Below are 23,222 nucleotides of genomic sequence, written 5' to 3' on the forward strand. Positions count from 1 at the left end.
CTCAGGAAGGCAGTCCCCACTGGAGCTGTAGCGCCCTGCAGACTGGCCAGCAACAGTTCTGCCCAGGCAAGAGACCGAAAGTCACCTCCTCAGAAAGGCACAGGGGGGAAGATGAGGCCGGGAGGCACGAGGGTTGTATATTAATTACTTTATTTAAGTATGCTGGGCACCACCAGGCAACATGGTTTGGACAGTGTGCAGGGAACAGTCAGGCAGCGCAAATAAATGCTAAATGGGAGATGGTGCCCGTCAGCCTGGTCCCTGCAGGTTACAAGCAGAGCACTGCTGCTTCTGCAAGGCCAGTGGCCGGGCTGGGAGGGGAGAAGAGCTCATGGACGGGCACTGCCTGGAGCATGTGGAATCTGAACCAGGGGGTTGGCTTCTGTCCCTCCGGATGCTGCAGCGAGCCAGGTACGTAAGTGACTTCTTTTCCAGCAGAACAAGGCTAAGCATTGATAGGTCTCTCTACCTAACAGCTTCTCACTTAAAAAAACCCACCCCAGTCCGCTCTGCAGCGTGTGGGGAACAAGCAGCTTGGTCTCAGCTGGCAACAGCCCACCCCCGTCCCTGCCTCCAGCCTCTCCGAAGTGAGGCCCAGGAATGTGGTTCCTGTGAGGGTGTGACACTGCTGCTTACAGTCACAGCAGCCAGGGCAAGGCACCAACTCGAGCCCCATGGTGGCAGCAGGCTGGCTCTGTGCTCAGGGCAGCCTGGAGCTGACATGTAGCACCCAACAGGAAGGAGCAGGAGAGGAATGGCCATGCGCAGCTCTAGCTCCACTGCTGCTGCCAGGGACTGCAGAGAACTGACGCGGGGTGGGGGGAAGCAAGAAAAAAAGCAAAGCACCAAGTAACATGTAAGAAAAGCCTCCAGGAGCGACAGTGGCACAACCTCATGCCAGTGGGGCTGTGGGCCTGCCCCGTGCTGCAGCAGCAGTGGAAGCAAAGCAGGCACGGGGTGAGCAGAAAGGCATGCGCAGTGCAGCAGAGCCCGGCCCTCGCGACAGCGTCCTGCTCACCAGCCTGCCGCTCGCGCCGGGGGCCGGGTAGTTTCTCGTCCTCTCGTCTAGTGTATTCCCAGGAGCAGCGGGACCCGCTGCAGAGCGGTGACCGGGTGGTGTCGCAGGGCCGCTCCGCTAAGCGCGTGCGCTGTGGCCAGTGTTAACATGGAACACGGGACAGCTGGGTAACAGGTGTTCAAAGAAGACCCAAAGCGTAATGCCCAGGTGCTGTGGTCAGTATTTGAGATACCCTCAGACATTTCAATAAATTAAACAATTCTTATGTTACAATGCACCTTTCCAATTATTATTTTGCCCCAGAATGGATAAAGTACACGAGAGTTATGCCTGGCTGTAAATACATGCTCCCTTTGCCCTGGCGTGGCAGGAAGGAGGGAAACAGCCTCGACTCTTACAGAGAAAGAACATGAGAACTCAGCACTGTAAATCTTGGCAGGTTGAGGGGCAACACACAAGTGCCTTCACCCCCCACTCTGGTGCGCTTGCTTCCAGAGAAAAGGGATTTAAAACAAGGTACGAGAGAATAACCGTCTAGTACAATGAAGCTGATTAGATTTGCTTTGTTCTACTCCATGCAATACAAACTAAGTCCTATCACCAACTTCTCCAGCTGCAGTGCAGACCCACACATCAGGCTAAGAAGTTACGCACGCATACACACACTCGCGCACCAAAAACAGTGGGGGCAAACGGGTTGAACTGTTGGGAATGTGCTTCCTCTTAATAAAAAAATCTATTAAAAACAACTTCAAAAACCTACTGATGGTGAAGACACTGGCTGAAGAAGAAAGTAGCTATGGGGCCTCTGTGTTTCCAGACAATCCAGGCACCGCAGTCGGGCTGACTAAAGCCTGCGTGAGCGGTCTGCAGTGGTTGGCTCCCTCCCGGCCGGCTAGGTGGTTTCCGTAAGCTGTTCCCTTTGTTTTTGCTTGCTTGCTTTAACAGTGACAAATGTGATGGTGATACAGAAATTAAGGGACTGAACTGAAAAAAAGGAATGGGCCATTCTGGAGAAATTCAGATTGGTGTTTCCTCCTTTCCGTAAAAAAAAAAAAATAAAATAAAGAAAAAAAGAAAAAAACAACCCTGCAACAAAAATCAAAGAAAAAAATAAAGAGTTAGTACTAATACAACCTTCCTGCTGCTGTCGTCTTTGCTCAGTGACAACGGGGCATGCTGGCGCACACACACACACACAGGCAGCTCTCAGACACTCGGACTCAGAAAAGCGAGTTTAGAACTGAAGTGAGTCTTCGGAGGAGACTGAGGACAGGTCCCAGGGCTAGAAGCTTTTTCGCTGGATGGCACGAGCTCCATCTTCTTCATATTCCTTTTTCGAAACCCACATTTTCTTAAAGGTGTCCAGTGAGGCCAGGATGGAGCCCCTGGGGAGAGACAGGCACGTTACGGGCTACAGGAAAACACTGTGGGCACTATCATATCCCTGCAGAGATGAGCTGTTTCTACTGTACAACACCTCCTGGTGTCAGAAAGGTGCTGAGGCTCCGTTACCTACAATGGAAATGCTCTCCGGACAGTCACGTCCTCCCATTAGCCTCCAACATGCTGGCACTGCCGAGCTTGGTGCCAGCCACCCCCTCACAGAGGCTGCTCCAAGCACCAGCTCCCATCACACAGGATCTACTCTCACTTCCCAGGATTAGGCAGCAGACTTTAGTTCTCTCAGTCTGCAGCAGGGACACAAGCAAAAGGGAGAATGTACCTAAAGCCTCTGCCCTGAGAAATGTACCACCTAGGAGCTTGTTCTGCCTTCACCTGGGTGTGAACACTGGCAAGACAAGGGAAGCTGAGCAGGTCCCGCAGGAGCCTGCAGGACAGAAGAGGCCGAGGGGCTGGCAGTGGGGTTGGGCTTGGTAACCACACCGAGCATCGTGCAACTCATCAGTGAAACCCCCCTAACCACGGCACCGAAGGGCCGGCAGTGTGAGTGCCAGCAGGCTGCGCCTCCCCAGCCCGCAGCCAGGCGTGTCACTGCGCAGTACGTACCCAATCCACGTGGAATACAATCTCTCCTGAGGAGCCGATATCTGGGAGAAAGAGAATCAGTCAGCACCATCCTGAGCTCCAGTCTGCTCCCCGTGGCATCCTGCCCCCCTTCCACTACAGCTGGCAGCCAACAAACGCAGGTACAATCTCTCCCACTAGAGAAACCAGGCAACATGTGTCATCCTGTGTACCCCCCGAAAACAGCCACAGGATCCTGGACAGGGGTCATGTTGTCAGAGGAGCCACCTTCCCTGTGATGAAACCAAACAGGTTTTCATCACAACAGCAAATACTGCTGGGCTGTCTGAGCAAAGCCGTTTCCAGGCTGAAGGAAATGGCACCTCACTCCCCGCGTGGCTCTTTAGAGGCCCCAGAACACCACACACAGCGAACAACAAACACAAACGAGGCTGCTCCTACCCTTATTTTGACGTCCTTCGGAGCTAGTTTCTTCACTTCACTCAGCAGCCGGTCACCAAAACCTGTGCAAGACACAAAACGTGTAGCCTGAGCCCCTCAGCAAAGTCTCCAGTTCCACCTATTAACACCACGGACATGTCCCCTGCAGCCTATTCACATCTCCCACTCTGGGTCTCAGAGGGACCAGTCTGCAGGGGCAGAGAATTCAGCCAGTGGGAGAACAGGATTTGGTCTCCCTCAGGCAGACCTCACACACGGGCTCTACCCCTCAACAGCAACCTGACATAAGCAAACAAGATCGTTAGCGAGTGCCAGAGTGGGGACGGTTCTCTCCTTCCCTGTGTCCAGCCCATTCGTAGGGGGAAGCAGGGTTTGAACAGGAAGACCAGGACCCCATCAAACAGGGTACGTCCCCCTATAGATACCAGGCTGATGGGTTCTGGCAGAAGATACCTAAGTTGATGGGGGCCAGCTGAGCCCTACCTGAGGGGACAGGTAGGAAGCTTTCTGCCCACACGTAGCTGGCACTTCATGCAGTACTGTTGAGCTCTCTGACATGCCAGAGAGCCAAAGCAACCTTATGAGATGCAAGGGCCTTTTAAGTAACTCATCTCAAATATCCTGAGCTACAGCAGCAGAATGAGCACACCTATTCAGTCCTGACACAGGTAGAGCAGTAGGAGGAAACCAATAAAAGCCCTTCCAGCCCAGGAAGCGACATACAAGGGCAGAGGTGTCTTGCATACCCAGAAGGGTGTGATGAGGATTCAGAAAATTAGACAATAACCCCCACTGAGAGAGCGGAGCTCCCACAGCTCCCATCCCACAGAACAAGTTGGGTGATCTAGGTTATCTTCCCCGTCCCACAGGAGAAGAAAGCAAGAGGTCAGGTATGTCCCAGCCCACTGAAAGAGGAAAGGCAGGAACCTTTGAAAAGCGTGGAGCCTCCAGATAGCACGATGTTGGAGAACAGTGTTCGCCTCAGGTCCATGTCTGATTTCTGAATGGCAAAAACGAGCACCTCGTGGAGCCCCTCACATTCCTCCCCGATCAGGTCTGGCCGGAACAGGAGCTCCGGGGCCCGAAAGCGGGCAGAGCCAATCTGCAAGGGGAGAAGTTAGCACAGAGGGTCAGCAGGCACAGGGTGGCTCTGGTCACCCTCTGCAGCTCGGACGTGTCTTTGGTGAAACTTCAGAGTCATCAAGCTTCCTGGGTGTTCATGCTGTGTCACTAGCTCCCAGGTGAACGCCAGCTCGCCCTACTGCTCCTAGAAAAGGTGCTGTTTCCATTTTGCAAATGAAAGGTGAAGAAACTCACTCAGCCCCACAGAGCCAGTCACTGGCAGGAAGGGGAGCAGATCCACCCAGACCTGTATTACCGTTCTGTAGAGAGCCCAGTCGTTGGAGGAGTATTCCTAACTCGCTCTTCAAAGCAACTGTTAGTGCACCTCTAGGCAGGGAAAAAGCCACATCCAAACCCGCTGCGGAATTCACAGTGAGCTCATTACTGCCTGTACCTGATCTGTGTAAAGACTTGCCAAATCAGAGCCTGCACTCAAACAGCTCAGAGTCCCCCCATGGTCATGCTGCATCCTTACCCAGGACTTCCAGGAGAAGTTGTAAGGTTTCATTCCCTAAAAATTCTAGTGCCCAGACAACAGCCTGGGATGAATTCTGGTTTTTAATATTATCCCCTCCCAACTAGCACAGCGTAAAACTTCCCATCACTAGGCAGAAGGCTATTTGGGAAACACCACTAGGAACCCTCCAAGAGTTCAGGAAACACTAGGAACCCTCACAAACCTCGATAGTGCTTCCATCTGGCAGGTAGTACTGAGCCTTCTCCGTCTCCAGAGTCTCATCCTTCTGGGGGTTTATTGACAGGTAGCAGGCACGCTGCAGAGGAAACAGAAAGGGAGAGGGAGATGAGAAGGATAAACCCAAACACCTCTCATAAAACACTTTCTGTACTAACAATCAAAAGCCATGTGTCTCTTTGGGGAGACAAATTTCAACAATATTTTGTGCTGGGGAAAAGCCTTTTTGGCTTCACATCAGGTAAAATGCCTATTCACACCACAGCTCCATGTGATGATTATTAGAGACATCAAGGATGCTCACACCCCTTCTAGCTGCTGCTCACCTCTTGGTTCCAGCTCTTATTGCTTACAAGTGACCTCCCTCTAGCACAGATGGGGTAACTACCCTGGGAGCGCTTCCAACCTACCGCAGGGCAAAGTGAAATATGGACCTGAAACACCCTGAGCGACACTGACCTTGTACAAAGGTGGGCTCAGGTAACTTTTTGCAAGAGATAAGGAGCATGAACAAAGTCCATTATTGCATTTCAAGAGGGTAAACTCAGTAACACCTAGCAGCAAAAACTTCATGTGATCTAAGCTGCTCACTTCCCACTGCCCACCCATTTTGAGTTAAAAGAATGACTTCTCAAACTGCTCCAGCACCCTATAATTTCTACTCCACAGTAAGCTTTGCTATTCCAAATGGTTCTCATTTAAGGGTTAAAAAAGTCTAAGCAGAAATCAGTGAAACATGTAGGTTGGAAGAGACCTCCTGAGATCACCCAGAACAACCCCCTTGGTGAGGTAGGGTCTGCTAGACCAAGCTGCCCAAAACCCCCTCCAGGCACGTCTGGAGTATCTCCAGAGACAGAGAACCTACAAACCTCTCTTGGCAACCTGCTGCAGTGCCTGACCCCCCAGCAAACCAGGAAACAGAGAATGATGTCTGCCCTGAAGTAAGCATAAGGGTTCCCCTTTCAAGGCAAATTCTCTGGTAGACTTTTCAACATTCCCAAACTTCTTTCCTAATTTTTTCTGCCTTTAGGAAAAAAACCCCCACCAACGTAAAAACTGACCAACTCTCTATGTCAGACAGACTCCAACAGATCACAAGCAGCTTTTGGGACTGAGGAACTCCCATGCCCAGGATCTCAGCTTTGTGCTTGCCCCAGTGCATTCAAGCTGCACACCCAAACTTCTCCCAAGGCAAGCAAGCTGCAAACACAGGCAGCAACACTCAGCCCCTCAGATTTGCAAAGCAAGTCACACAGGGCACCAGCATCAGCAGAAATCTGATTGCAGGTTCCAGGCATGTATATCTTAGAAACATGCAACACTTTCTCCAGCTCAAATCAGCCCTAAAGCAAAGCAAAAGGTGTAGGTTGGAAAGCGAGGATCAGGTTGTTTCCTCTCTCCTTCAGCAGCCTCACTGGCGAGGTTAGTCAGCATGCAAAGCAGGACCACGCTCACTTTCCCCTGCTCTTTGCTTCTCAAGTGTATAGTCCAGAGAAAAGATTGCACTGGTGCAAAACTTTGCACTTAGCAGGCAGCACTGTGGTTTTTAATAGGTTCACCATCAGTGTGCAAAGGGAGCCTGGCCATTTATGAAAAGTACAAGTGTATTTCTGGAGGACAAGCTTTTGCTTTGTCCTGTAGGGGCACTGGATCTGCAATACAGCCTATGCTGTACAAATCAGGCTGCTTCTGAAACAAAAAGTTCTCCAGCAAACCTCTGATCACCACATCTTCTGGTCCACAACTGCTGCAGTGTCTACACAAGTCAGTTTTTTTCCTCTCATTCAACAATCAACACTTGCAGAGCAGAGAGCAGCTACTGGGTTAAAACCTACAACCCTATGAAGTCTCCTGCTCTGGCAACAAGCAAAAGCTACCCAGCTGTACCATGACACAAAGCACAAGCACTGCTCCCTCAGCACAGCCACACTGAACCACAGCCATGCCAGAACAAGCAAACTATTTTCACTGTGTCCCTTTGCCATCAGGCTTGAGAATTAACTCATTACCGCTCTCAAGCCCCGGCACAGGCTGCTGCCTCAGCCCTGAATTAGCTGTGGCGATCCTAGGTTGTGGTGGGGGCTCTCAGCACAGCACAGCAGGGGCTGGCAGGCATCAGCACACAGCAATCACACCTGGTACCGGTCTGGAGACTGACCCCATGTACTGAGGGCATGGGTGTGCAGGCAGCCACGAGTCACACACAGCCTTGCTGAAATCAGAGAGGGACCCATCTGTGTGAGCACAGCGATGGTGCAAAGCTGCTGTGAGCAGTCACTGGCTCCGGGCTACTATTCACTGTCCCCGCTCTGTCCTCCTCTCTGGGCACACAACAGAAGCCAAGGTAACTGCTGCACAGCTCTGAGGTCAGTAGGCAGAGAGGGCAACCTTTTGTAAACTGTGAGTAAAGTCTTTCACAGAGCAGGGGAAGCAACTTCCAACATCGATCCCTACCTGCCATGGATTTCACAGAGCCTTACCCTGAGAGGAAACAAGCACCAGCAAAAGGTACCATCAGACTCTGAGAGACTGCAGCACAGGTAAACGCAAAACCACCAGCCTGTCGCCTTCTCCAGGTTCATAGCCCTGCAACAGGGACTCACTGTGACCTTCGCTCTAAGTCTCCCAGGACAGCTGAGGTTCCAGTGGACCTCTGTCCACTCTGCTTGTTCAAGTAGGTCACCTATAGCAGGTTGCCCAGGACCATGTCCACATGGCTTCTGAGTATCACCAAGGATGAAGGCTCCACAACTCTCTGGATAAACTGTGCCAGTACTTGGTCACCCTCACAGAAAACAAATTTATGTTCAGACAGAACCTCCTCTGCTTCCGTTTGTGCATCTTACCCTGTCACTAGACATCACTGACATGAGCTTTGCACCCTCCCTTCAAACATTTACATACATTGATGAGATCCTCCCCAACTTTCTCTTCTCACAGCTCAGTCCCAGCTCTCTCAGGCTTTCCTCATATGAGATGCTCCACTGGGTAGATAAAGGAATGAGGTGAGGAGCTAGGTAGGCTGGTACTTCCCACTAGATTTTACAAGTCACGAATTCCCTTGGGCAGAAACCCCTTCCTGGAGAAACACCAAGACAAGACACACAGCACATCACCTCCTTGATGGTCTTGACAATCTCAAACTCGGAGGTTGTGTGGAAGTCATAGCCTTCCTTCCGGAGGTAGAGCCGCAGGAAGCGTGAGACGTCGCGGCCAGCGATGTCGATCCGCATGATGGAGTGAGGCATGGCAAAGCCTTCGTAGATGGGAACCGCGTGGGTAACGCCGTCCCCGGAGTCCAGCACCACTCCTGTAGTCCTCCCGGTCGCGTAGCTAGCAACAGGGCAAAGAATCAAGTCAGAGCAGACAACTCCAAGTGACCCCACGCATGCAGCAAGCCAGACTCAGCTCAGGGAGCAGAGATTCCACGTGAACAGGAGCTAAATAAACCCCACCCAAAATCTAGTTCTCATCATAGTTCAGTAAATTCCTGTAAAGTCTTTATTAAATTAAACTTGAAATTAAAATTGTGTTTCAGTTCTTGCTTGAAAAGGGGCATAGTCAGACATCAGCAGGTCTGCCACAGGGTTCTGCTTGTGAAAAAAGACATTTCACAGCAACATTTCACAAGCGCCAACCAAAGACGAGCGACACTTACAGGCTAAGCACGGCTTGCATGGAGATGAATAGTGCTGGCACATTGAAGGTCTCAAAAAACACCTCAGCGGCACGCTCTCTGTTCTTGCGTGGGTTTAGGGGTGCTTCTGTCAGCAGCACAGGATGCTGGTAAAGAAAAGAAGGAGTCGTGCTGCAATAACCAGGGGGCAGCTAGATGTGTGTGCCTGAAAATTTCTGCTTATGTATTCAGTTTAGGAACTGCTTGGTGCAAGAGGACAGATAGAAGGGAATCATTTCAGCTACTGAGCTGCCATACACTGTGAATATCCTCTGTTAAGTTAGAAGACCAGCAGCATTCTGGGTCTAGTTATGAAGAAGTATTAGGAAATCTACTCTGTAAGCAACCCTGCCCTATGAAGGATGAACAAGATGACTCTCAGTGCCAGAAGTCAGCCAGATCACCCTTCCTTAAGGTCTGTGTTTTTTGGCTAAAGGCATCTGGTCTTAGCACAAGCCAGCAGAAATATTCCTACTCCACTTATACAGCCTAATGCTCTCAGACTTTAATAACTTTTTGGTCAGCTCCTTCCAGACCACAGAGTTGTGGTTTTCTCCTTCCTCACTTCAAATCCTGTCACTGCTGAGTGGATACGCCTGATGTGCAGGCAGAACAGGAAAAGTCAGAGAAGCACTGGGCCTAGAGCAGACTCACTGGTGAGAGTGAATAACAAATGCTGAAAGTTAAGATTTTCACTCAGGCCAGAAGAGATCTGGGGAGGAATTCTGCTTGGGCAGTTCTTGTGCAGCATCTCCTGAGAGGTCAAAGAGCCAAATTATCAACAGATGCAATCAGAAAGACAAGCAAAGGAAAAGTTTCAAATCTTCCTTGGAGTTCCAAGACTCCTGCAGTTATACACACAGAGTGACTCCTGTGCCATTAGCTAGTGAGGTATCTCACCTCCTCTGAAAATGTCTGAAGCTGGTCTTTTGAATACACATACTGCCAAATGCGCTCCATGTCGTTCCAATCCTTCACTATGCCATGCTCCATCGGGTATCGGATCGAGAGGAGACCTCTGTGCTCCTGAGCAAACAGAAGGGACAACAGTCAGAGGCTCAAACAATCACATTACAACTGGTCACCACCCACCCCACTGACAAATGCCCAGCCAGTCCCTGAGTAGCAGCCACCTCTCCCTGACCAACTGCCCCCAGTTTATATTCTAAGCATGATGTCATAGGGTATGGAATATCCCTTTCTCAGTTTGGGTCAGCTGTTGTGGCTGTGTCCCCTCCCAGCTTCTTGCACACTTCCTGCAGGAGGCTCATGCCCCCTCGCTGGCAGGGTCTGGGAAGCTGAAGAGTCCTTGACTTAATTGTTGCTTAGTGACAACTAAAACCTGAGTGTGTTATCAATGTTACCTTCACACTAAACCCAAAATGCAGCACTATAACAGCTGCTAGGAAGAAAATTAACTCTCTCCCTGCTGAAACTAGGACAAGGGCAAAAACCGAACAGCAATCACACACATCTCCCCCAGAGCTGTACTCATGAGATTAAACAGGCCTTTTACATCAGGTAGTAAGCCTGGAATTTGCAGAGCACATTCCATCCTAATACTTTTGAAGCCAACATACAGACACCTATCACATGGTATGTTTCTTCCACCAGCTCAGTCATGATATAAGACCCAACAGTGTGGTACTGGGGAATGTAGCTTGGAGCGCTCATGAGAAATGTGAGGCCATACAAACTACATGCTGACAAAAGCAGGACTGTGGAAAGCAGACTTCTTGACCACACCAAGGAGATAAAAGGCAACAAAGCAGGGTCCATTTCAAAAGTTCCCAGTGAAAAAGATGGGGATGTAACCATACAGACCTAAAAGGAGCCCAGAAAAAAAAAAAAAAAGGAGAGCTATAGAATGACTTGGGAAAGAGGTCTTTCTGCCAGTCAGCAGGCTGGCACGAGGATTTAATGAAACTTCCTTGTCCACCTTGGACACGCAGATGTCAATCTGTACTGCTTTTCACATCTGTGTGCCGATACCAAGGACCCACAGCCCTCAGGCACAGCTGCTACAGCCCCTCCTTACAGCAGCACATGGAGAGAGGAGAAGTGCAGTATACAGGGTTTCTTACCTCTGCCTTTGGACCAATGAAAATGTCCCCTTCTAAAGCACCAGCCATAACACGAACGTGCTTTGGTCTGCCCACACTAGAACAGAGACAAGGATATAAATATTTCTAGAGAGAGCTCAGATGCACCCAAGGATTAACTATTTCGTGTTCCTCTCTGTCCTAACCAGTAATTTCTAAAGCAATGGGCAAGTCTGGAGGCACTACCAGGTGCAGACAGACCCAGGTTTGCTCTGAGCTAACCTCAGAATCAGAAGCAAAGGGAACAGACTGCAGACAGTTCTGAATTGACAGGACATAAGCCAGTTGAGTCTGGCCACATTTTCTCTGATGATTCATGACTTATTTGTTCTAACAGTGCCTGGAGCAAACGTGGCCAGACTGAGCAGTGGTCTGGGCTGACAGATCCACATGTATTGCCTGACCCTGGGCAGGCTTCTCAGGTTAGGCATTTATAGCCTCATACACCTCACCATACAGAACACATTGCTCAGAACACACATACACTCAGTAAAAGCCCACCCTATTTTACGTAAAAGCCAGTGAGTGTTTGGAGTTCCTGATCCAGCAGTCCTCCCTTCAGTAAAATTCTCAGAAAACTTCCAAGGAAGTCTGGTAGGAATCAAGACATCAGACCACACCCCAAAGAAATATAGACATCTTCACACCTCTTGGTCTCACTTTGTCTTTTTCCCGGTCCTTTTCCTCATGTCTGAAGATTAAAGGATCCTACAGCTTTGGTTGGCTCTTGAGCCTGACAAAATAAGTCATCTTTTATGGTGTCATCCCATCCCCTCCCCAGAAAATCAGCAAAGATCCTGATGCTGCTGTGCAGCAGGCAGAAAAACAGTAACTCATTTATCCAGTTCTTCCCCCCTGTGTATCCAAGAATTGGTACACAGTCCTATGAACTTACCAAGCCCAGCAGAATACTTACTAGTTGGGAAAGCAGTATTTCGGTATTTGATCGCCTGCAAAACCTGCTTTAATCACACCCGAGCCCTGTGGGAGCAACAGAAAAAATACGTCAGCTGATCCTGCAAAGATGCCTGTCCAAATGTTTTAAAGGAGTAGCAAAGTACATCAGCACTGCCAGATTGTCCCCTTTTCCCTAGGAATAGCTCTCCTCGGGGAGCGAGTCTCCAGGCAGCTGGGGATGGGAAGGTGCCATCAGGCCAGCTCGGCCACTAGAGGGGAGTAACTGGCACCTTCCTTGGCAGCAACATATGGCACACGGCACAAACGCCCAGGAGCATCCCGGTACTGCTCCGTGTACACACCCAAATCCTGCACTGTACAGGCAAGCATTTTTCTATGCAGTGCTATAGCTAGAGGTGCAGGAGGCTAAATCTAAGCTCTGCGGTTTTGTATCCATCTTAAATACTCTCTGGATGGAGGAGAGCACGCCACAAAGCTGAGCAAGGGCACCCAAACCTGCCAAATTCAGCAGCCGCTGCTAGAAGAGGGAGGGGATGAAGGCTGTAGGCCTCTCAGAAGCAGTGTATTTGGAAAGGGGCGTGTGTATACGTGGATAAAGTCAAAGAAGGGAGTAGGAATGGGCTGTGTGAAACAGGTTAGAGCAGAGGCTAGAGAAAAGAAGATCAGGTGGTAGATAAAACTAGATAATGCTAAGAAGGCAGGTTGGAGAAATAGGGTCAGAAAAGACACTGGAAACAAACCCAGACTGGGCTCTGGAAAGAACAAAGGTGCCAGTGAGGCTGCAAGGGGAAGGGCTGGAGGCAGGAAGAGCAGCTGACAGGATAGGGCTTGTTTAAAAGGGACAAGGAAAAAGAGATTAGGTATGGCAGAAGGGCGCAAATCCAAAAAGCCGCCTGCAACATACAAGTACCAAACAGAGCGGGTAAAGTCAGCTGGGGGGAGACCCTGGCAGGGAGTCAGTGATGGGCATCTGGCCCCATGGCACCCATCCCCATCAGTATCATCCAAAAGCATCCTGGGAACCCCATCATCAACTTAGATCTGTGCAGACTCCTTTCCTCCTCCATTTCCTCTCCCTGCAAAAGGGAATGACATCTTGAAACCACGAGCAGCTTGCAGGAACACCTGAGTTCTGCTAACGAGCAGATTTTCATAGGATCTCCTTGGATAAGATGTTTCACTGGTAATCCTATCCCAGACTACTATGGGAGCAAGCTCTCTTCTGCAGACAGAGAAGCAGCTCCACTTTACCCCATGCGGGGAGCCAAGCATGTGAGTTTGCACTGAAACCTGTGAAGTGCCTGTTCACTTCCAAGGGCTTTGCAGCAGGACTGCTCCACTTGACACACAGACATTTTGGCTGCCCCACGGCATTTTAAAAGAGTAGCGATGCAGCTTCTCCACCACCTTCCCCTTTGTCGTGGTTTAGCCCTGGCTAGAGGCCAGACACCCACCAAAGTCAGTCTATTACTCCCCTTCTTAGTTGGACAGGGGAGGAAATATATACTAAGAGGTTCAGGAGTTAAAATAAGGACAGGGAGAGATCACTCTGTCAGCAACGACGTGAGCAAAACAGACTCAATACAACGTGAAGAAGAGAGAAACTACTCTACTTTATTACACTACACTACAAAGAACAGCGAAGAAACTGGAGTTGAGAGCACAACCAGATCTTAAAACACTTTCCCCCCCACCATTTGCTTCTTAGCAGACTTTAGTCAGGATTATGCTCCCTTCTTCCGCCCCCCCTTCCCTGGCTCACAGTACAGGGGGGCAGGGACTGGGGAAGAGGGGGTTCTCAGTAGCACCTTCCCCCCACCCCTCCATTCTAAGCAGACTTCCCTTTAGCCATGATCTTGCTCCTTTCTTCCCCCTGCTCGCAGTACAGGGGGGCAGGGACTGGGAGATGGGGGCTTCGGTCAGTCCCTTGCAAGTTGGTTTCCTTCTTGGCCTGGTGGGGGGGTAGGGGGGGACATTCATTCCACACCCTCGCCCTGCTGCACCGTGGGGTCTTACCCACAGGAGACAGTCCTCCACGAACCTCTCCAACATGAATCCTTTCCCCAGGGCTCTATCTATTCACAAGATGCCCTGGCGTGAGTCACTGCTACAGCGGTCAGTCAGAAATCACAATGTCTCTCAGTCCCATTCCTCTGTGGGGTCACCAGCCTCCCCCAGCAAACCTGTTCCGGTGCAAATCTCTCTCTCACTCATCTCTGTGTCTCTGATTCTCCTCATGGCTGCAAGTGCTGGCAGTGGCTTGTTCCAATGTAGGGTCACAGCATCTTCTCTATGTCTCCACCTGCTCCGTCCAGCATGGAGCCCCTCCACGAGCTGCAGGTGGGGTCTCGGCCTTTCCCATGGGATTCTCCACAGGCTGCAGGGGCATCTTTCTCTCCAGCACCTGGGCCTCCTCCTCCCCCACCCTTCTCTAGCCTTGGTGTCTGCACAGATCGTTACATCTTCTCACTCCCTTCTCTGGTGGCAAAACGCAGCTGCTTCCGGGTTTTCTCCTGTATGTGATTCTCAGAGGCGCTTGACTATCTCTCGGGCCGCGACTTTGGCCTTGAACTGCTCGTTGTTTATAGTTGAGGCTGGCAGAAAACTCTAACTGCTGCTCAAAGAAACCGTCTCAGCAGCACAGCCTCACAAAACTGCAACACCCTTCCCACCACTTCTGCATGGGTCAGCATCACTGCCAAACAAGCTGCTCAGGGCTCTGCCAGACAAGCTCTGTCCACAGTGGTTTCTGATAGTGCCATCCCTGCTGCCTGCCCTGTTCTGGTGCCAGAAGTTACCAGCCAGAGCAGGCTCAGTTGAAAGGAATGCGAGGCAGCCCCAGCCTCTCCAGTTCACAGTATGGTGCCTTATTCCAGAGCCATTTCCTCAGCAGTTTCAGCCAGGGTACCAGGCTCTGCACTGGGCACGTGTGCTCTGCCACCATGGCTGGGGCACTCCGGCCTTAAAACTGCCGGAGTCAGGCTTGCCAGGGAGGATCTGTAAGAGATGAGGATCAGGAACACTCTGCAAAAGAGACCTAGCAAGTTATAAAAGATAGATCGCTCAATCCTTGTCTCCTGATGAGTGCCTGCAGCCAGGCTGGCTCAAGGAGCACACCCAAGCCGGAACCCAGGCAGGGCTACTCCCTCTGGACAAGAGAGGCTTGGTTCCAGCTGCATACCAAGGTCTCCACTAACAGGTACCGGTGTGACAAAGTGGCATGTGAAGTGTTAGCAGGACTTCCCTTTAGACAGACTCTCTTCTGGCTATTCCCTTCAAAGCAAAGCAAGGAATAAAACAAACTCACTTAGCCTGGAGAAGAGGAGGCTGAGGGGAGACGTTATCACTACCTACAACTATGTAGAGAGGTGGGCGATGGTCTCTTCAGCCAGGTGACAGGAGATAGGACAGGGGGAAATGGCACTAAGCTGCACCAGGGCAGGTTCAGATTAGAAATCAGGAGAAAGTTTGTCACCGAGAGAGTTGTTGGGGCCTGGAACAGGCTGACCAGGGAGAGGGTTGAGTCCCCATCCCTGGATGTGTTTAAAAAAAAGGTAAATCAGGTACTAAGGGTTATGGTTTGGCATAGGACAGGAACGGTTGCACTCAGTGATCTTAAAGGTCTTTTCCAACCTTGTGTGTGATTCTGTGATTTGATTTTCTTTACTGTAGCTCATAAGCAACTCTATGCTTGGGAAATAACACTGCCCTTTCTCAAGCCTTGCAGCAAGAAAAGTTGAATCAAATGCAGTAACGTAAGCACATTCACATTGTACTTATTGAATATTTTATTTGAGATACTTGTTCATCTTGCTGCCAGCACAGTCTGCTGCCTGAAAGTGGTTTCAGGAGAACAGCGATGCTCCTATTTTAATGCAGAGGTTGAAACTTCCTTAAGCCAGGCCAAAAACTACCCAGCATGCCCTGGTGAGACTCCCAGCAAGCTATGCATTTCCAGATTTACATACTGAAGTTCAGAGTTAACCAAATGTGGTGGTGGTTCAGAACTCCTCGCTGGAGTCAAAGCCGAATAGCTGGTTTGGATGTGCAGGTAGGACGAGACCTCACGCAGTTGTGATTCCAAGTGCCTGGGAATACAGGGAGCTGTTTGCCATCCTCTGCACTACAAAGACCTGACAGCGTGCTCTGACCTGGTCCACTTTTCTTGAAAACATTTTACTTCTTTGGTGGTACACTGAGTAAATCTACGTGTTGCAGAGCAGCATGAGATTACTATACAATGAAAGGCAAAGTTTCAAAGGTCGAAATAACTCAGATTCAAAAGGTTTAAAGACTTGGTTTGTTTCAAATAAGCAAAATCCCCATGCATCCTCCCTTCTGCTACAAGCTCCAATTTAATAAAAACTTTAAAAGATTTTAAATTAGCATCCTTCCATCTGTAACTAGCCTGGCCAGGCTTTCATCCCCCTTTATTTATTTGGGATTTTTTTTATCTGAGCAAATGAGTAAAAGAAGAAAGAAAAACTACATGTCAATTGTAAAGGTCAAGAAAGATAATCTCAGGGAAAATTCTCGTGAGTACCTTGAAGTAACTGAACACAGCTCCACTGTGAGCTCTGTAGCCAGCCAGTTATGGGTTCAGTCATCTTGATGCATTTAGGACTCAAATTTAAATGCAAATCACCAAGAGCCAATCTGTCATGCAGCACTTTTTGTGCGCTCTCCATATTTCATGTTGTTGTAAAGCTATTTTATTAGACACATATTTCATAAGATCAGGAACAAACTAAAGCACAATGGCCCTCACTAACAGCCTGGCTGTTTAAAATGCCACCACTTTGATGACAAAGCCAAATTTTATCCTCTTTTATGTAAACAGGGACAATTCCGTAGAGGTCAAGGCATTTGCACTTGCTTAGGCCGTGGCTGCACCAAGCTGTTTCTTTACATGTGCCTTACATTGATCAGGGCTCCCAGACCATTTATTGCACAGAAACTTTGTCAGAGAGCAAGATGGGAAAACAATTCTTTTAAAAATGACTTATTGTGCAAGGAGGAATATTAAGGTTGCGCTGAGGTACAGCTCCAACCTCTCACAGTACATTAGAAAACTCCCACCTGCTGCAAACATGAAACCAAGCATACTGTTTGGGAGGAGGAAAAAAAAATAAAGCCAATTCCTTGCAGAGTTTTTAGCAATATATCTCAACGTCCCTTTGGAAAACACCAAGATACAAGAGCAGGGCTAGGACTGGGGGCAGGGGGGATGTTTCTAGCTTGTTCACCAGCTCAGTACCTCCTCCCCACCCCCATACACACAGGAGATGGGATAACACAGCCTTGGCAAGCCGCCCGCAGCAATCTGAGGAAGAGCAGTAATGAGGCAGCAGGAACAGCGGTACCTGCCCTGAGCAGCTCCACTTCCCATCCTGCCTGAACTCAGAGTACCAAAAATGCAGCGTCACCACAAGGCTCCTCCGCTGACAGCCTGTCAGCGTGAACAGCAGATGTCACAACAACTGCTTCATTCTACTTCTTGTACGGGGAGGGAAAGGGAGAGAACTCGTTTATCAGAAAGGCAAGAAGAAGAATTAGCTTTCATAAAACCAGCTGATAAAATGAGGAGTCAGCTGCTGCCACATGAGCCCTTCCTCAGGTCTGAAGCATGGGCAGCAATAACAAAAAGTTGGGCTAAATAACAGAAGGGCGGGATGAAATGAGGTAAAGGCTGCTATTTGACTACATTACAACAAACTAATCCTCACAGTACCAGAGTGCCTGGAAATAACTTTAACAGTTCTCAACACCACAGCAGGGTCAGTGCTACTCCAGTCATTCTTAATATCAATGAATCTAACTTATTCCTTAATGTCTCCAAAAAAGAAGATAAAATGTTTTTCACCACATAGCTGATTCTACTGCTTAATCTCCTTTTTCATTAGGTATCTTCCTCCAGTGTCTAACCTAAATCTCTCTACTGTGATTCCAGCAGTTTTGTGTGAAAGACACAAAACAAAAAGTGTATCAGAGAGATCAAGCTGTAGAGATGAAATTGTGATCAATAATTAGGAAGGGGTAGGAAGAATAATTGCCTCGATCTGAGAAGACCTACAATCTGTCACCTGGAGGGGGGAGAAAGCAATAGGCTGAGAAGTACTAGGCCAGTAAGTCCACGTGTCATATGGCAAACAGATTCAGCAGAAATTAAGATAATGGATAAAGAAGGGAGCCTTCAAAACAGCAAAGTCTGGATCACTGGCAGTTTAGGTCAGAAGGGAGGACCATGAATTTGTGACTTACTACACTGAAGGAGGCTGCCCCAAGATTTGCCATCCCACCCCTTCCTAGATGGTCCTTTCTCCTGGAAGGCCAGCACGGATGGCACCAATCAGAACTGGACCCAAAAGTATCTCACCAAGGCTCACGATCACTCTCATTCAACTCAAACCCAGCTATTACCCACACAGATTGAGTATGTGCTTTGAGCTCAGGCAAAGCCTTATCAGCGGGAAGCAACCATCTGCACCACCACACCCCAGCCAAATTCAAGCTGATGCAACCCGCGCTAGGAACAGTTCCTTCGGGAGCTGTGCCTCCTGCAGGCCTCTGCGCGGGACCAGGCACCTCCGGTGCTGGCACTCCCTTGCCGTGACCGAGAGTGGAAGCGCTGGACAGAGCTGGCCACTCTCCTCGTGCGGGGCCTCTGTGGGGCGGTGGCTGCAGGGTCCCATCTCCAGCACAGAGATGGGCAGACAGACCCGGAGCACGCCGGGAGTCCGGCCACGGCCAAGCTCCCGGAGCACGCCGGGAGTCCGGCCACGGCCAGGCCCACCAGGCCCCATTGTCCCCCGGGCACAAAGGAGGGCAAGGCGGGGCCGCAGAGCCGGGGGTGCAGCCCCGCCTGACGGACAGCTCTAGCGGCCAATGAGCACAGGTGGTCCCCGAGAGGGTGGGGCGGGAGGAGCCCCGCTTCGACAGGTAAGAGGGCTGCCCCCGATGACTGACAGCTACCCCAGCCAATGGGGTCGCCCCGCCCCTCCCAGCCAGCAAGCACCTCGGCGGCGGCCGCTCCCCACTAGAGAGGGGCCGCGGCCCTCCGGTGGGTGAGAGGCGAGCGCCTCAGCCAATCGCGGTTCGACGCCCCGCCCCGGCGGCGGCCTGCGAGGGCGCAGCGTACGGCGCTGTACGAGGGCCCGAGGCGGCGGCCAGGCCGGCAAGGGGTGGGGGGGGGGGTGGTGAAGCAGCGGGCGGGGCGCGGCCGTCCCCGATGACAAAGGGATTGCGGGCCGCGGGCCCTTCCCGCCCCTCCCAGCTCCCGGGACGCGCGGCCGCCTGCACTCACGTTGTCTATCACGACGGGCTGGTTCGCTATCACGTCGTAGGACTCCATGGCGAGGACCCGCCGCAGCCACCCGTCAGGGAGCAACAGCCCAGCCCTCGGCGGCGCATGCGCAGAACGGCAGCGCGGAGCCGCCTGGGTGATGTATTCCTCCGGAGGCGGTGCCTGCTGGGAAATGTAGTCTTGGCCCCGCACGGCGCCTGGCGGGAAGGCGCGTCGGGCGACGGGCGTGCTGGGACGTGTAGTCCGGAAGATGGAAACGCCGCGGGAGTACCCACGGGGCGGAAACACGGCGTCAGGCCCGCGTGACGGGGGTCTGCTGGGAGCGGGGGGGGCGGTCTGTCACTGCGCACTTCGCCAAGGAGCCGCGGGCTCCGGTCGGTGCTCTCCAGCGGAATGGATCCCCCCCCCCTAATTTTTCTAGTAGGAAGAGGGATGGCGTCGCGTTCCGTAGCGGGACCCTGTCAGCGCCGGCAGCGCGGCGCTATCCCGTGGCTTGGCGGGATCCCGCTGGCCGGTGCTGCCCGGCAGCCGGGCTCGCTGCCGCTCTGCGAGGCACCCCGGGAGGCAGCGCGGGCACCAGGAACGCGCGCAGGAGGCACGCGGGTGTTAAACAATGCGTTCCCTGCTGCGTTCTGTTCGCTGCGCAGCCGCAAACCGTTGGGAGTCACTGGTGGCTGATGGCAACGCTACCGTGGTACGTGGGCTTGAACCGATGCTTGCCTGATGTTTCTCTTCAGTGACTGTCACCGCTCCCCTAGGGTAAAGGGGGGGTGTTGTACGACGGAGAGGAGGGGTCAGGCTTCTCTCAGGACCCGTGCTACATCACCTCAGTAAACGCCTGGAGAGACTTGTTATGTGCACATTGAGTTGACGCAGCGTTTCATACACGACTCTCTTACATTTACTGCAGTCTACACAACTCTCCTGCGTTCACCATCTCAGTTGACTGCAATTGACCTGTTCATCAGGATGTCACAGGTAGTAGCATCACAGTAGCAGGGCCAGTGAAATACTGTTCCTTGTGAGAAGCAGTGATTCACAAGAATACCCGCTGCTCTTCTTTCTCCATGGAGTCATTTGTTTGTCTGCTTGCCAGCTTCTTGGCTAAGTGTAATCACCTAAAAGATACGCTGTGAATACTGATTTTCAAATGAACTGGCAGCTATTTAAATGAGAAATGCAATAGGCAGGAACACTCACCCTATCCTCCCAGCACTCTAGAGCTCGTTTCTTCTCTGTGCTGACTAAAAGCAGGAGGCTGCTCTAGCCAAGATGTGTAGGATGGCTGAACGCACACTGGCTCACACATACATACAAGGCTTTGCAGGACCACAGATGTAGTTGCAACTAAGAATGTGCCAGATGTTCAGTGCGCACAGGTGAAGATTGTCAGCCCGTTCACCCGTTTGCATTGCTTCACGGCTGCCTCTGAGGCACCTAGATATACCAAAAGGTGCACAGGGAGAATAAAGGTGCTGCAAGATCTGGAGAAGACATGCAGATAGCAGTAGTGAAAGCTGTAAGAGCGGTAATGAAGGAAATAAGGCTGCTGGGTAGCCAGGGATTGGAGTGTAGCCATGTTCCCACTGAAACGCCGGGCTAAGAGCGGTGAGATGAGTGCCCAGCCTCACACCCAGCTCTCTGGGCTGGGCCCTGCTGCGCGGGCAGATGGAGGTCCGACAGAAGCAGCTGCTGAATCGCTGCCATTTACTGCCTGGCTTCTTCAGGTAACCCCGACGCAGGCCTGAGCCCCGCCCCGGCCGAGCCAAGGCCACCAGGCCTCCCGCCAGCGGGGCCCCTGCTCACCCCGGGCCTCTCACCCGTCCCTGCCGCGGGGCGATCCCTGAGGGTGCCCCGGGCGACCCCTTCTCTTCCCTCAGGCCCACCCGGGGGGCCGGTGAGCTCCTGCGCGGCTCACGACTCCGTCCTCGCCCGCGGAACCCACCCCCCCGCCCCTCCCCTCAGCTCGGCTGCCCGCCACGCCGTGCCCCGCCTCCGCCGCTAGAGGGCGCGCTCGCGGCGTGGCGTGAAAGGGGGCGGGAAGAGGCGCGGCCGCCCCCCGGGCCGCGCGCTGCTATTGGCGGGAGCCTCGTGTCGCTCAGCGTCGCCCGGGCAGCGCGGCCCGCCCTCTCCTCCTGCAGCGCCGCGCCGCGCAGCGCCGCTTGGGCCGGGCTGGGCCGGGCCGGGCCGGGAGCAACGCGGAGCCGAGCGGGCCGCGTCGGGCCGGGGCCAGCCGCCTTCGCCGCGCCGTCCCCGCCGCCGGGACATGGAGGGCGTGCGGCCTGGCGGGGGTCCCCCCGCGGGCGGGACGGGTTCGGGCTCGGGGTCCGGGTCCGGCTCCTTCCCGTCGCTCTTCCCGCCAGGGCTGCACGGTATCTACGGCGAGTGCCGGCGCCTCTACCCCGACCAGCCCAACCCGCTACAGGTCACCGCCATCCTCAAGTACTGGTGAGGCGGCCGGGGCTGCGGCCTGGAGGGGGCCGAGGGCCTTGCGTGGGGCTGGGAAGGGAGCAGTGAGGCCGGGGGCCTTGCGTGGGGCTGGAGCGGGGGCAGCAGGGTCCTGTGTGGGGTTGGAGAGGGTTTGAGGGGAGCGGTGGAGCCAGGGGGAAGTACAAGGGTTGGGGGAGTCTTGGCGGGAGCACAGAGGGTGCGTTGAAGGGAGAGGGGCTGGGGGATTGTGTGCTGACTTAGGGGTGGGATGCGAGAGTTTGGGGGTGTGCGGTGACCTGGCAGAGGAGGCGCTGGGGGTGGTAGTTGGGTGCTCGGGAGGTGTATTTGGTGAGGTTCCTGGGGAGGATGCACTGGCAATAAGAGGAAGGGTCTAGGGAAGGGATGTGTTGAAGATAGGAGGATATACTAGGGTTTCTGGGGTAACTTGGAGTGAGGTGTGGCTGGTGAGGAGGGCCTGGGCTGGAGCAGGTCATGGGGAGTGGGAGTGTGTGTTACTCGGTGAAGAGGTTTTCACAGAAGGTGGGGGGTTGGCTGGTGTTTCCCCACATGCATAAGAGACACTGTCTTCTGGCCTGGAGCTTGGTGTTCGAGTGCAGATAGCACTGACTGGAACAAGCCTGCCTTCCAGCCTCCAGCCTGGGTGAACACTGTGTGTGTACCTGTAAAACCCACAGGGAAGAGCTAGCTTCTCTTGCCCTTGCATAGCCATGTGTTATCACAGACTGCCAATCTGCTGCTTGCTGTCTCTGCTGACACAGTGTCTGACACCAGTAACAACAGTTGTTTATATGGGAGAGTGGCATGAAGGAAGTACTTGGATGTTTAGCTATCGAGATAAGTGTCTAGCATCTAGCTCTGTGTGAAGATGAGTTCCTTTTGCTTTTTTACTATCGTTTTGCTGCTCAGCCTCCTCTTCTGGGCCAAAGGAACGTGGTCAGGTCACCCCTGAGTGTGTTTGCTGGCCCTGACATTGGCCAGTCCCTATCCCTACTCCAGCACTCAGAGAAAGTTTAGTAAATGCTCAGTTTCTTTATTTACAGTTCACTCTGACCTGTGTGTCACTATCTGATTGAGTCCTGAGCAACAGTAGAATAACATTCTCCCCATGTTCTGCTCTGACAGCCAAGCTATTGCTGTTGTCTTCCAAAGAAGTGTTGCTGTTTATGTGGTTCTGACAAGAAATATGTCTGGTAGCCTTTATGCTTAGGGTTGGGGTTTTTTGTATTTAAGTTGACACAGTGGGCTCATGTGAGATGTTGCAAATCTGAGACCTCAAAATACAAAGATTTCTTAATCATCTATGAGCGTCAGTACTGCAGTACTTCAGTGGCCTGATCAGTCTGGCTTTACACCTCTTTATAATCTTAGCTCCTCAGGCTTGATGAGCTTCTAGTCACCTTTGGGATTCAGCACTTCTTTTCCATCAGCAGCTCAAAATAATACTGACTGGAGTGATGTAAGATTTGTGTGGGACGGAGGGAGATTTAGGTCTCTGACAAAGAATGGCA

At 52.0% G+C, this 23,222-nt stretch overlaps 2 protein-coding genes across 3 annotated transcripts in view; one reads left to right on the forward strand and one right to left on the reverse strand.

The window, feature by feature from the left end:
* Nucleotides 1-133: 133 nt before the first annotated feature.
* On the reverse strand, nucleotides 134-19,342 carry ACTR1A (actin related protein 1A). Its single transcript, XM_084264932.1, has 11 exons — nucleotides 19,264-19,342; nucleotides 11,959-12,023; nucleotides 11,025-11,100; nucleotides 9,841-9,966; nucleotides 8,923-9,047; nucleotides 8,381-8,597; nucleotides 5,251-5,343; nucleotides 4,376-4,550; nucleotides 3,449-3,510; nucleotides 3,029-3,069; nucleotides 134-2,406 (listed from the first exon to the last, which is right to left on the reverse strand). The coding sequence occupies exons 1-11, from the start codon at nucleotides 19,309-19,311 to the stop codon at nucleotides 2,304-2,306; spliced, it is 1,131 nt and encodes a 376-aa protein (XP_084121058.1). The 5' UTR covers nucleotides 19,312-19,342; the 3' UTR covers nucleotides 134-2,303.
* Nucleotides 19,343-21,529: 2,187 nt separating this feature from the next.
* Nucleotides 21,530-23,222, forward strand: part of SUFU (SUFU negative regulator of hedgehog signaling) — a gene marked incomplete at its 5' end in the record, with an annotated part of 89,528 nt that continues 87,835 nt past the window's right edge. For both annotated transcript variants that reach the window (XM_084264507.1, XM_084264508.1), the window contains one exon: nucleotides 21,530-21,711. In XM_084264507.1, coding sequence (XP_084120633.1) covers nucleotides 21,530-21,711 — 182 coding nt within the window. The remainder of the gene's footprint in view (nucleotides 21,712-23,222) is intronic.

The sequence above is a fragment of the Gallinula chloropus genome (genome assembly GCF_964237585.1).
Source record: "Gallinula chloropus genome assembly, chromosome: 5".
NCBI classification, from domain to species: Eukaryota; Metazoa; Chordata; class Aves; order Gruiformes; family Rallidae; genus Gallinula; species Gallinula chloropus.